General features: G+C 59.2%; 1 protein-coding gene across 1 annotated transcript; it reads right to left on the reverse strand.

Moving 5' to 3' along the window:
• Nucleotides 1-4,866: 4,866 nt before the first annotated feature.
• Nucleotides 4,867-10,798, reverse strand: CNGA4 (cyclic nucleotide gated channel subunit alpha 4; the record flags this gene model as incomplete). Its single annotated transcript, XM_083362580.1, has 5 exons — nt 4,867-5,261; nt 6,508-7,503; nt 9,754-9,860; nt 10,299-10,412; nt 10,710-10,798. The coding sequence occupies 5 exons, from the start codon at nt 10,796-10,798 to the stop codon at nt 4,867-4,869; spliced, it is 1,701 nt and encodes a 566-aa protein (XP_083218706.1).
• Between the last annotated feature and the right edge of the window lie 3,104 nt (nt 10,799-13,902).

Here is a 13,902-nt window from a genome sequence, read left to right on the forward strand (position 1 = left end):
CCCAAACCCCCAAGCTGCTGTCTGGGTCTGGAGGGGGCAGGGGGGAGAAGCCATGGGGCAGCAGGGAAAACGGAGAGCTGCCTGCTTCCCTACTGCCACAGCAGGGCTGGGTGGCAAAGAAAGACTGGATCACCAGGGCTGGGCAACCGTGGGATGCCAAGGTCTTCTCTGCCACCTGCGGTGCCCTTCGGCGGCCTTCTTTTCTCGGTTTGCTCCTCAAGCAGCGAGGAAGACTCTGCCGTCCCCCTTGCCTGGAAACGGTGTCTGGATCCCTCCATCCCGAGAAAGCCAAGAGGGGCCTCTCCCCTTCTGCCTTTTTGCTCCCAAGGACCCCCTGCTGGCCGGTAGGCTTAGCCCCCTCCTCACCTGGCATCCCTCTGCATTAAGCCAGGGCTGGCTTCCAAATCTGTTTAGTGCCAAGCGGGTTCCCTGTGCACAGCAAGAGCGGCAGGGGTCCTTTGCAGGGGGGAGGGGGCTTCGAGGGGTGAGTAGTTCTTGTGAAGGCAAGTTATGGAAACTGGGAAAAAAATGCTGCCCATTTTCCAGGCCATCTTAATAAAAGGGGGGGGGAAGCCACAATAGCAGCTTTTCCGTTGCGCCTTGCAGCAAATCCTTTGGGCCCAGGAGGGCTGCTATCTGCTCACCCCCCAGGATGGACGGACTCCGGTTGCCATAATGCCCATCTCTGGCCTGGGCACGGCTGGCTCCCTCACACCCACCTCGCCCTGACAACGAGGGGTCTCCAAAGCAGAGGAGGGCGAGGGGCCATCTGATTTCTTTGGGGTGCCACTGGCGAGAGACCACCTTGCCCTCATTAGGAGATGCACGCCAGGCCTGTTCACGATGGGTGCCAGCGTTGTGAGTGCACAACTCCTGCGCTCACTTGTGTTGTCATTGAGCCAGTTGCATGAACCAGTTTCAATGGCTGACGAACCAGGGGCTGCCGAGGGAGGAAGAGGAACGCAGGTTGTGGTTGCGGCAGACCCTCCACAGGAGCTCTGCAAGAGAGAGGGCAGCACAAAGCCCACGGGGGGGGGGGGGAGAAAAAATCCAGGCCCCTGTCTTGCACAGCTGGTGCCCAGGCCCTCCGCCCCCAGGAAGGGCCCCTTCCTGCAAAGCCAAAAGGATGTGTGTGTGTCTTTGGACTCCACCAGGATTGTGGGTTCTTCCGTCACTGCCGCTGCCTTAAGGCTCATTGGATGAAATGGGGGAGGGTCTTCCATTCCTCTGAGGGTCTGAAAGGGAGGCAGGCATTGCGTGTTCCTCCCAGTTTTATTTTACGGGGAAATGAGCCTCAGGTCTCCCCAGTGTCCGGCCACCCCCTCCCCCGCTCAGCACAATCTATGCCTGCCCCCCCCCTTCTGGTGTGGACACCCAGCCAAACCTGCGGGGTTTCTCTGAATGGCCAAGGCGTGTCCCCCCTTGGCCCCACAGCTGGGCACCCCGACCAAAACACCTCGGCCCCTCGAGGTAGACCAGGCCAAGAGATCAACTCCGGAGAAAGCCTAAAGCTGCTTTGGATGCAAGAAATGAATTTTGGAAATCAGATGATGCCTCCCCTGCTCTTTCCAATTCAGTGAACTGGGGGGTGTTGTTTGTCCATCGGAGCCACTTTTGAATGTTCTCTGGATGTTCCGGACATTAAGAAATGTTTTCCCCTCGTTGCCTTGGCAACAGCGCTTGCATATCGCCATCAAGGTCATTGTCTGACTCTCTAAATAAACAGACAACGGAGAGAAATGCCAGGGGCTTCATCAGTGCATTTCATCTGCAGAAGACTTGACTTCCAGAACCCATCAGCCTTCAGGAGGGGAAGAAACTTTCATCCTAAAAATGCTGTCCCTGGCCAAAATCAGGAATTACATTTGTGCTCATTTATACAATTTAGAGGCTGCCTGGCTCCAGGTGACCAGGGCTGACGCACGCTTTAAAAAATCAAGGGAGAGCAAAGCAGGAAAACAAATTAGGTGCATCCAGACGAAAAATCGTTCTTATCCAGCGAAACGCAACATTCTGGGTTGCGCCTCTCCTGCCTTTGGTCTCCCTGACTTTATTGCAGGCTCCTTAAATTCCCGGGACCTTTGGAGCTCACAAACAAGGGGGGCTCGTTACCAGCGGTGGGATTCAAATATGTGAACAATACGTGTGGATGCCGCTTCCGGAAGTCCATTCTGGGCCTGGACAGCGAAAAAATTAGCTACCGGTTCGGCCGAACTGAATCCCACCACTGCTCGTTTCCGCTCAGAGGCCGCAAATCTGAAGCTGCACCTCTTCAGCAACCCCAGGGGTGGGAAAGGCTGGCCAAATGCAAAGCCAACGCGAAGGGAGCAGCCCAGGCGAGCAGACGGGGGGTGGGAGGTGGGGGGTGTCTCCTTTCCTCTCCTTGGCTGGACTCTGAAAGGGGCTGACTCTGATGTCCAAAAGGGTCCCCAGGTTCTTGTCTCAGTTTGTTGGACCCCAAGAAAATACGGGGACTCGTGCAGAGAAGAGCAACAAAAGCGATCAGGGGGCCTGGAGGCTAAAACGTAGGAAGGACGGTTACGGGAATGGGGTAGGTCTGGTCGAATGAAAGAAAGGACCAGGGGAGACAGTGCAGCAGTCTTCCAGTATCCGAGGGTCCTCTACAAAGACGAAGGGGTCCACCTCTTCTCCAAAGCCCCTGAAGAAGGCAGGACAAGAAGCAACGGAGGGAAACTAACCAAGGAGAGAAGCAACCCGGAACTAAGGAGACAATTCCTAGCAGGGAGAACAAGTAACCAGTGGAACGGAAGTTGCCTCCAGAAGTTCTGGCTGCTCCATTACTGGAGGTTTTAGAATAGGGTAGAGCTGGAAGGGACCTTGGAGGTCTTCTAGTCCAGACCCCTGCTCAAGCAGGAGAACCTGTGCCGTTTTCAAAGAGACTGGACAGCCACTTGTCTGGAAAGGAACAGGCTCTCCTGCTCGAGCAGAGGGTGGGACTAGAACACAGGTCCCCAACCTTTGGGGCACCAGGGACCAGTTCCACGGAGAAAGGTTTTTCCGTGGTTTTGTTTGCTGACTGCATCCCACAGATGGGGCTTTGTCTTCGCGGCCCGGTTGCTGGCATACCACAGCCCGGTACCGGTCCACAGACCGGGGGTTGGGGACCCCTGGACTAGAAGGTCCCTTCCAACTCTGCTCTTCTATGTTCTATGACTTGAGGACCCTTTAATTTTTTATTTATTTGGAGCCCTCCAAGACAAAAAGAATTCCCTTTTACAAGAGAGAGAACCCAGAACATAGATTGCATTTCTTTTTTATAGTTTGCGCAAAAACAAAAAAAACTTCAAGGTAAAAGTTGATTGGATTAGGAAAAGCCATCTGTCCAGTTATGTCATGAAAAATTAGACATCTAATAATGCGCAAGCGTTAGAGCTGAAAAGAGCGTTGTATTCTGAATAAAAGGACCATTTGCAAAGGGGGAAAAAAACCATTGGTAAAGATACATTCACAGTGCTTTGTTTGTGGAAGCTTGGGGAGAGCAGAAAATGAAAAGTATTTTATTTACTACGTACCAAACACTTTGGCCAGTCCTAGTTTCTAAAAGAAAAGGCTTCTTTACATTCTTCTTGAAAGTTAAGGCTTATGGCAAGTTATTAGCAATACATATGAAAGGCTGATTAAAATTCCAGAAAACCCATGTTAGTTAACTAGTGCAACAGTACTACAAAAACCATATTGCAAGTATTACAAAGTCCATACTGTGTATACCTCTCTTCCCACCCCCTCTGGAACAGCAGTGGGCCAGTTCCCAAGAGCAGCATGGCCAAAGTGCCTTGACCACAGGACCCAGGCCAGTTCCCCCCACCCTCATGGGCCCAGGTGGCCGAGGGCTGCTAAGGTGCAGGGTGGCCAGGGGACTCGCCTGACCTTTGACCTCCATCTTGCTCTGCCCAGGACCCCCACAGGGGGAGCAAGGAAAGTGACCAGGGCCCAGAAGGGTTGGAGACCTGGGGGGGAGGGGTGTTGAGAATTTGAGGGATTTCCTAGAGCCGTGGTGGCGAACCTATGGCACGTGTGCTACAGGTGGCATGCAGAGCCCTCTCTGTGGGCACGCACCCCATCGTCTTAGTCCTAGGCCTTCAGTTGGGTTTCATAAAACTTTTTGCTTTAGGCCTCCGCTGCCGTGTGCAAAAAAAAAAAAAAGGTTCAATGAATCAATCAATCAACTTCTCGTGGAGAAAAAAAAAGATCTCGCAAAGTTGGAATTGATTAATTGGACTTTTTAGTCCCACCCAGTCTCCCATTACCCCTGCAGCCACGCCCACCCAACGGGCCACGTCCACCCGGCACCCGAGGATACGTAAGTGGGTTTCGGGTTGCAGTCTGGGCCATCCCTGTCCTAGAGCGAATGGGAGGAATTCTTTGAAACGGTGGCTGCCGACTGCGGTCAGGGCAAGGACTCCCCTCTGAAGACAGGCCCAGAATATCACCCTCTAGCCGTGGCTGGGCTAGATGACCTCCAAGGGCCCTTGCCAGCCTTACATTACAGGAATCCACAAAGGCCCTGAGGCTGCAGGCACGGCTTCTTCATTGGCTGCCCCCCTCCAAGACCCCTAGGGGAGCCCTGGGGCCGCTCTGTGCCTGTCTCTCCTCCTCCCCCACTCATGAAAACAGGCGGGCGGGAGGGATGCAGTTGTTGGGTCAGGATTCCCCTCCAACACAGCCTGCACACAGGGGACGTTGCAGTGTGTGGCTTTCCAGCCAGCCTCCCTTCCTGCCCCCCTCCACTGAAGTGGAAGACCCCAGACCCAGGAGGAAAAGGGAAAAGTGCCCATCCCCGGCCGGCCCTGGGCAAGCAGGGCTGCAGCCCCCAGGCCAGCTGATTAAGGGGTGCGGGGGGGACACCTAGGCCTCGGTCCCTTCCTCTGCGCCCCCCACCTCCCCCTCCCCCCAGACCAGCAGCTGCCACTCCAGGCGCTCCAGGCGCAGGGCCACCTTGAAGGCGCTGGACTCCAGCCCCGCCAGGACGCGGGCCAGCTTGGTCTGCAGGGCGTCCAGCCCCTCTTCCAGGGCCGCCGTCCGCCGCTCCTCCTCCTGCTGCTGGGCGATCTCGGCCGCCTCGGCATTGACGTCCAGCTTGTTCATCTTGAGCAGGATCTCCCGACCCTTGGCCTCCATCACCGCCTTGGCATTGGGGAACTCGGCCAGCACCTCCTTGAGGTCCTCCTTGGAGAGGCAGAAGAGGTCCGAGTAGCCGATGCTTTTGATGTTGGCTGTACGGCGGTTCCCGGACTGGTTCCCTGGGAGAGGGGAGGAAGCGTCGGGAGGGGCTTCTGCACGCGCTGAGACCGCAGCTGAAGCCGTGGGGGCTGCGGGGACGTTTCCCTCGCATGCTCCTCAAGTGCTTCTTGCAGATCTGGGTGGTCCTGGTCAACACAACTCAATTACCCAGCTTACACCACAGACTGTGGTTTCTTTAGTTAGCTTCTGGGGTCCAGAGGATCATGAGGAGGGTCCTTCCCCCGGGCGCCTGGCCGGTCACGTGCAGACCTAGAACTGGCCCACCCTCCACAAAGAGGGGACATTTCCCCCATGAAGCTAGAACTGAGCCCAGGGCTGTTTCTCATTTCTGGCTGACTTTGGGGAATTCCCTTTCAGCCCTTCGAGGTAGACCAGGCCAGGCCACAGACACCAACCATGGGAAGACCAGAACTAGGCTCCGAGAGAGGCAGTGGCAATTGAGTCTCCCAAGCCTCTCTGGGCTTCACCTCCCCTCCTGCCTGTGACGGACCGCAGTAACGCACCAGGTTCCCAGGGAGGAGGGGTGGATTTCAGGGAAGGGGGGGTGAGGCAAGAGACCGCACAGTCTGGAGCTGGATGTGTGAAGGGGAAGAGATTTAGGGTAGCCCAGGATCTCCCAAGATAAGAAACTGTTAGAGTGAGGGTAGCCAGGGTTTAGTCCGGCAAGATTCTGCCTGTATGGCGCATGCAGACAACAAACTGAATCTCGGCTAGGTGGTTTTGAGTCATTCTTGAGCTAAGCCTGACAATGCTCCTTAAATCAGGGAGGGGTCTGTCTGAGCCACTTCCAAACATTATCTTCTTTCCCAAGACTTAAAGGATGTTTCAGCCCCCTTTGCTTATGCCATGGCTCTTACAAACTCCCCCCCCCCCAGGTCACAGATAGGCAACCTTAGCTCTTTTATGAACTGCGGGCTTCAACTCCCAGAATTCCTGAGTCAGCATGGCAGGTTCAGGAACTCTGGGTGTTGAAGTCCACAAGTCATAAAAGGGCCAGGTTTCCACCCCCCGCCCCAGGTCATCTCCCCGATTCTCAGCTGTCATGACCTCAGGAGGCACCTCCCCATCTGGTCAATGAGAAGCCGCAGGTGGAACCCCTGAACTGTTGGAGGACCTGAACAAAGAGATGCAACAGACAGTCTTCAACCCCCAAAGGAAGGATTCAGGGTTCTCAAGTGGGGGGTGTCTGCTCCTCTGCAGCTCAAGTGGTACGCCAGGGGATCCCTCCCCTCCCCCTCCCCTCACCTTTGATGCTGATGATGCTGATCTCTCCAAAGTACAGCCCCTCCCCCAGCACAGCGTACTGGGTCACGCCATCGTCTGCCACCACGGCCAGCTGCCCTTCGCGGATGAAGTACATCTCCCGGCCGATGTCCCCCTTCCGGCACACGTACTCCCCGGGGCTGTAGACCTGCGGCTTCAGCTTGAGCACCAGCTCCTCCAGCAGGCTCTGCTCGCAGTTCTGGAAGATCTGGACTTTCCGGAGGGTGGGCAGGTGGACGCTGATGGCCACCTCGGCTCGCAGGCGCTCGGGCAGGTGCTGGAGGATCTGCAGCTCGTTGGTCATCTTCTTATTCATCTGCAGGTGCTGCTGCCAGTCGACCACCCGGTGCTGCAGCTGCCGGCTGACCGGCTGCGAGTGCAGGTAGTCCTTCACCAGGTCGTAGTTCGGGTAGAAGGACCTGTCCGCTTGGTTCATGTTGGAGATGACGGACGTCATGCTGCCCATGATGGTGGCGAAGCCCATGACGGCCAGGAGGAAGTCGATGGCCATGAAGAGGAACTCCTCCTCCCGCTGGGGCATGGGGGTGTCGCCCACCGTGGTCAGGATGAGGGTGGAGAAGTAGAAGCTGTAGAGGTACTGGCGAAGGAGCTGGTCAAAGCCGGGCAGGCTGCGGTTGGGGTAGACCCACTCGTCTGTGCCGAAGCCGATGAAGCCAGAGAGCGCGAAGTAGACGCAGCTGTTCCAGTGGATGGTGACGAAGACGTAGAGCATCAGCTTGGAGATGCGGAAGGAGTTCGGGTGCGCCGTGCGGGTCTCGATGCGGTCGAAGGCCTCAAACAACCGGGGGCTCCGCAGGAAGCGGTTGGCTCGGACTGCTGGCTGGCCCAGCCCCACGTACAGGTAGAGGAGGTCAGTGGGCAGCACGGAGAGGAAGTCCCACAGGAAAGCCGAGGAGCGGCGGTACCTTCGGGAGATCTGGGTGCGGTCTTGAACCAGGGACCCGTCTTCCAGGAAGCCTAGCAGAGGAAGGAGGGGGGGCATCAGCATGCGGGAGGGGGGCAGCAGAGGGGATAGGTGTTTGGCTAAGGGCTGGGGGAGCCGCTCTGCTGCACCACCCCAGCACCCCAGAGAGCTCCCCTCCACAGCCCTGGCTGCTGGTGGTGGGCTGCTACCTGTGAGCGGGTCCCTCGGAAGATGAGGAAAGTCCCTGAGCAACTCGCTCTGCCCTCGCCTCTGGCAAGATTGCTTGGAGAGACCAAGGAGGTGCACAGGAGCCCCCCTCCCCTTCCCGGGCCGTGGGCCGGACCCAGCTGGCTTCTCTGGGCAACTGTGTGTGTCCAGATAGGAGACGCGATCGGCCTTCTGAGGAAGGGAGAGTCACTGCCTGCCTTGATCCAGCTGGACCTCCCCCCTGGTCTAGCCCTTGGCGGGAGGATTCTGGAGAAGGTGTGTGTGGGGGGGCTCGGCTAAATGAGGAGCTGGAGCTCTTTCGGTCCAAAGTGAAGGCATAGGATGGGCGCCCCCTTGATCGCTGCCTGAGTGCTCCCCAGCATATTGGGGGTGCACCGCCCCCAGCCCCTTGTAGAAAGACAGGGCCACGTGAGCAGGATGGCCCCTTGGCGGGCCATCAGCCCAGGTGGATGGCATTATGCTCCTTTCACAGTGGGCAGTGCCAGCCTGGAAACACCCCCCCCCCCGGTTCTCTTCATCTCCCAGCTCCTGCTGCGTCAGCCGTGGTCGAGACGCTCGGCTGTGGCTGGTATGCCGGCTGTGGGCCTTTGGGGGTCAGAAGGCCCTGGCAAAAGTGCACCACCCAGAAAACACCCCTGGCCCACAGCGCAGGGTTCGGGGGCTGGCTGGGCGGGGGGGGGGTCAGCAGCAGCCGAACTACAGTGAGGTCTCTTCACTGGTAACCAGTTGGGATCCAGGCCCAATTCAGCCTGGACCCTTAGGACAGTGTCCCCTGTTGCGGCTCCTCTCCTTGGAGACATCACCCTGCCAGAGATCTCACTGGTTCCCCCCCCAGCTGGAAATCCAGGAAGACCTGGGTGGGGGTCGGATGGCGGGGGGGGGGGTTATGTTGCACGTATTCTGGAGATGCAGCCCCGCTGCTTTTTTTTTTTGCTGGCTTTGTATTTGTATACCGTTAAAGGGCGCCCTCTGCTGGCTGACCATTTGCAAAGCATTTGGAATCGAAGAAGCTGTGTGTGTGTGTGTGTGTGTGTGTGTGTGTCTGTGTGTGTCTGTGTCTGTGTGTGTGTGTGTGTGTGTGTGTGTGTGTGTGTGTGTGAGAGAGAGAGAGAGAGAGAGAGAGAGAGAGAGAGAGAGAGAGAGAGAGAGCTGAATGTTTTTATAACCTCTGAACTGCTTGGTATTCCTTTTGGAGGCAAATCTCCCAGGATCCTGGGGGCTGTCAACCTGGGCAGCCAAGAGGGCTCAGCACTCCTGAAGCTGCCCAGACTTTTGAGGGGTCCCCCTCACTTCAACCCTGAGCTAGAAAGATTCCCCCATATCGGTTTCCAGATTCTGTGGCCCAGTCTTCTCCTTGGGGGTTAGGAAGTCTGGCATGCCTGGCTTCTCTCCCGCCCCAGACAAGAATGCGGGAGGGGGGAGGAGGGGTTTTTCCCAGAGTCCCTTTGAGTTGGATCACATACATTAGGAAGCAAGCACAGGCACAGCCCGCCACTGCCCCCCCCCAGCTGATTCAATGGGTGATCTGGCTGGTCTTTGAGGAGAGCTCTTCGGGAACTGTCCCCCCCATGGTGCAGATTCCGTCTCCTCCCACAGGGATCATGCTGTGCCACGGCATCCTGAGGGTGCAGAGCTGAGAGTGTGTGTGTGTCTGTGGGGTATCTGCAAAGCCTTCAGGGGCAGGAATCACAACCCAGAGCTTCAGGTGTGCGATCCCAAGTTTCAGCCGGCCCTGGATTCCCCCCCCCAATACCCCGGGCCTTGGGCTTCCAAAGACCCCCAAGCATTTCGCATGAAGATCTGCCTGGGGTCTGGCAACTCTGCCCTGGATGTGTTCAGAGTCGACAAAGGCCCAGGCAAAGTGTAGGGGAGGGGAGGTGGCCCAGCCCACTCAGTGGGGAGGTCAGCAACAATGAGAGACAGCCCTCCGTGGGGGGAGAGCGGGAAGGTCTCTGTCCAAGGGCCGCCCCCCCTTCCCAGGCCCTCCTCCCCCTTGGCCGTGGGCAGCAGCATGTGGTGGGGACAGGACAGCCAGCCTAACTCCCCTGCCCAGGGCCCCCAACTGCTGGACTGACCAGTATGGAAATGCACCACAATGTCCATCAGGTAGAGCAGGTCGCAGAGGTAGTCCAAGGCCAGCCAGAGCAGCAGGTACCTCTGCTGCAGTTCGGGGAAGCAGAACCTGGGGAGGAGAGGAGACGGCTGAGCCCCCCCCCCCCCGCCCCGCCCAAGGCAGGGAACTGGCCACGCTCCCTTCCTCCCTCCCTCCCTCCCACCCTGGCTGAGCCGCCATCTCCATTCTGCAGCCCCCCCACCCCCAGAGGCCTGCCCGCTGCTCTGCCTTCTTGGCGTGCCCCAGGCAAGGGACCTCCTGCTCCGGGCCAGCCACCCCTTCCTTCCTTCCTCCTCCCCCCCCCCCGCACCCCAGAGGGGCCGTGCAGCTCTTCTTCTCTTCCCACCTGCTCCTGGCTTGCTGGTAAAAATGTCCTCCTTTCACGGGGAGGGGGGATTCCACGGGCTTCTTCTCGGCCCTCTGCTGACTTTGCAGGCAGTTCAGGAGCTTATCCGTGCTTGGCACTTCGTGGGGGGCAGACCCTCCCCGCCCCCTTCAGCACCCTACCTGCAGATGAGGATGACCCAGTTGTAGAGGATGGGGGGCACCATCAGGATCAGCCAGTAGTAATATTTATCGCCAGAGGGGTCCAGGATGCAAGTCCTACTGCCCGAGTCCTCGCTGGAGGAGGGGAGGAAAAAGCAGAGAGAGAGAGAGAGAGAGAGAGAGAGAGAAGGGGCCCTTCATGGCAATGGGGCAAGGTCACTTGTCACTTGGGGGACCATCTCACCCAACTGGGATTGGGCCATCTGCTCCTGCTGCTAAAGATGGGGTTGTGGGCCCCCAGTGGAGGATCAGCGCAATGGAGGTGGTTGATTGAGGAATAACAGGAATATTGAGGAATATCCTCGGGGCTCTGCTGGTTCTCACCCAGAGACTCCTGCTCTTTTCAGTCTCTCTCCCCCCCCCGCCCCCCACCCGGCAGGCTTCTCTGTGGGGCTGGAGCAGCCTGAACTGGAGAAACCCCAAAGCTGCCGTTCACGGAGGAGCCCTTGGGCCCTGCCCATTGCCGCTTCTGGGGCTATTTGGGGGAGGGGAGGAGGCTGGCCTGGGGAAGAGGGGGAGTGGCTTCTGGCATGGCTCTGTGTGCCAGGCTGCCCAGAGGTGTGGCAGAAGACCGGGGCTGGGGCAGCTTCTCCCTGGCCTCGCAATCTTGCCCAGAAGAAAGGCCTTCGGAGGGCTGGAACGCTCTGAATTCCTTTTCCTGCTCGCAATTGGCCTTAGACCGGGACACAGAAACGACCCAAGTTGGCCCATTTCGCAGGTCAGGCAATTGAGAGGAGCTGCTGTTTTTTTTATTTTAATTCCATTTATATCCCGCCCTTCTCCGAAGACTCAGGGCGGCTTACAAGCTTCCCAGCCGCTGAACCACCAATCCGAAGCAGAGACTTCAGGGTGAAAAGCTGCCCCAGGCTCGGCCTCGCCCTGACCCGCTGCCACTGCTCTGGATTAAGGAAAGAGAGGGGCTCCCTCCGGGGCGACTTCACCGCATATCTGGGGGGCGGCAGCGGCCGCCGGTGCTGGCCCGCCCCGGGCACGCAGGTGGAAGGGGAGCAGCTGGCGCGGCTGCGGTTGCCTCGGCGCGCCCTTTCCCTGTGGAAGCCCGCCGGGAGCTGCGAAGCCCCCCGGTCCCGCCAGAGACCCCGCGCTCCCCCTGCCCAGGCTCCCGAGGGCTTTCCCCGGCTGGCCCTCGGCCTCCTCCGCGGGACCTGCTCCCGGGCGCCTGCCCAAGGCCGGTGGAGCCTCCCCCGCGCCCCCCCCGCGCCCCGTTTACCGCGGGGCCTTGGGGTCGGCCGTCTCGGAGCGCGCAGCCTCGGCGCCCTTGCGGGCTGCCCCGGCCACCCCGTTCATGATGCGATGCGGGCGGCTTCTGCGCCAGCGGCTCCCCCCCTCGTGCGCCAGGCCGCCCGTGGCAACGCGGCTCCCCCGGGTCCCCGCCGGCAGGTGCGACTCTAAACGGCCCAATCAGGGACGTGGCGGGTCCGGGGAGACCGGGGACGCGGAGGCCGAAGCACGAAACCAGAAGGGCGGCCTTCGCGGGGTGTGCCGGCTCCTTGCAGTCCGAGCCGCGCGCAATCGCTGCTCCGTCCCACGGGCCGTTCCTCGAGTTCAGTTGTGGTCTGGCTCTGCGCTTCGCACGTGTGGACGCACAATCTGGCTGAGAAAACCCGTTTTGTGTTCTCAGCACTATCAGGGCGGTTCGGCTACTACTCAGAGTGAGATGGGGGGGGCGGTGAGTGGATACCTAAATGCGTAAATACATATATATTTACATATATACGCACATAAAAAATATACGTGTCAGGCCTCTGGACTTGCTCTTGATCCTTCTTCCCCTCTCAACTGGGATCCAGTGGGGAGTGCTGGAATCCAAGGGGCGGCCGGGGAGGGGGGCTGAGTGGGCATGTCCCGGAAGAGCTCAGGGACGGTGGAGACATTGTGCTGTGTTTTTTGGCAGTATGTAGTAAAACTGCCCTCTCCAACCCACAGCCAGATTGTGTGATGGGGATTTTCTGCAGCACCCACCGTCCTCTACAAAATGCCCCCCCAAGTATAAATTTAGCAGAATAGGGGAAGGGTGTGAATCCTTTTCTGGATCTGTTGTAAGAAGAGAGAAGTGGTCCTGCATTTATGCTCACCAGCCTTGGGGGTGCCCCAGAATCCCCCCCACTCAACCGGGAGAGAGATCAAGGGGCACTTCGGACCGCTGACAGCTTCTTGTGGGTTCTTGCTTGGTTGATCAGGATCAGGTGGGGCCCGTCCTCACAGGGCAGCCCCCTGTTTGAAGACCCCCTGGGTCTTCCCTAAAGCCTTTTACTCCCAGGAAAGAGCCCCAACCCCACTTCCTCTACGGTCACAGCACTGGCTCCTCTGGTCTTCGGTCCAAGCGGCTGACCTTTCCTCCCCCACTCCTGGGACCATGGCCTTTGCTGGCAAGATGGGTGGGGGGTCTGCCCTTGAATGTTACCTAGAGTTGCCCCCCTCTCCCCTCCCCTGCACCAGTGGCGGTGGCATTCCACACGGGATTCTACCTCAGGGTCTGGAGGTTGGTGTGTGTGTGTGTGTGGGGGGGTCTCTTTTCTCTCTCCGGGAAGCGGGAGATGCCTCCCTTGCAGCAACTGCTTTTGGCGAGGGGGGAGGCTTCCACGGGCTCCGGCAGAATCGGGGTGAAAACTGCTTCAGGGACCTCTTGATGAGGGTCCAGGGAGGAGGCATGCAAGCTCCCCCTTAAGCAAAGCCAAAGGCTGGAGAAGCTGAACAGAAGGTGCTGCATCTGTATTTTGGGGAAGGGGCCTTCCTTTTGCCTGAGCAGAGCAGCTTTGCCAGCACAAGCCCCCCCATCAGTGGGGGGGGGAGCACTTGCATCAGAATGGCCTGAGGCTGCTCTCATTTGGCCGTCCTCCTTGGGGGGGGGAGTGGGTGTGACGCGGCCTTCAGGGCTGCTTGCCTTAGACCACAGGATGTGATGCCATCCCCTGGCGGGGGGGGGGGGCGGGGGGCCCACTGCTTCCTCTCTCCTTCTGCAGAAAAGGGTTGCACAATCAGGGCAGCTGCGCAACACCTGGGCTGGCAAAGCGCCAGGCAAACCGCCGCCGCCGCCCGCCCGTTGAACCGGCGGTTTAGCCCTCGGAGAAGAACGGGGGCCCGTTGCGAGGAGCCGCGGGACACGCGAAGAACCCTCTCTCCTCCACCCCCCCCAAGCTTAGGGCGTTGTGTGGATCCGGCCACCTTGCCTTGCTTAAGAAACCGGGCTCCCCCTGCGGATCGTGTCAGGCGGGGCTCCGCCACGCTCCAGCTGAGGGGGCTCCGAAGGCCTCGGGCCAGGGGCTGCAGGAGCTGATGGAGCCCCCCGAGGCACCCAATCCACGCGGCACCGAAGGCGGCCACAGAAACAGCCCTTTCGAGGGTCCGCGCTCCAGCCCGGCCGCGTATGGCGGCGGAGGGTGGGCAGAGAGGGGCCCAAGGAAGAGGCTGGGACCCGGGAGCCCCTCCGGGCCACGATCCCGGTTTCCCTCCTCGCAGGAGACCCCGAGCGCCGCCTTCGCGTCCCGCACAGCCGCCGCGCGGCCGGCTTTGTCGCGGGAGGCGAGGAGGCGCTCGAAGCAGCGCC

This window comes from Vipera ursinii (genome assembly GCF_947247035.1).
Source record: "Vipera ursinii genome assembly, chromosome: 4".
Taxonomy (NCBI): Eukaryota; Metazoa; Chordata; class Lepidosauria; order Squamata; family Viperidae; genus Vipera; species Vipera ursinii.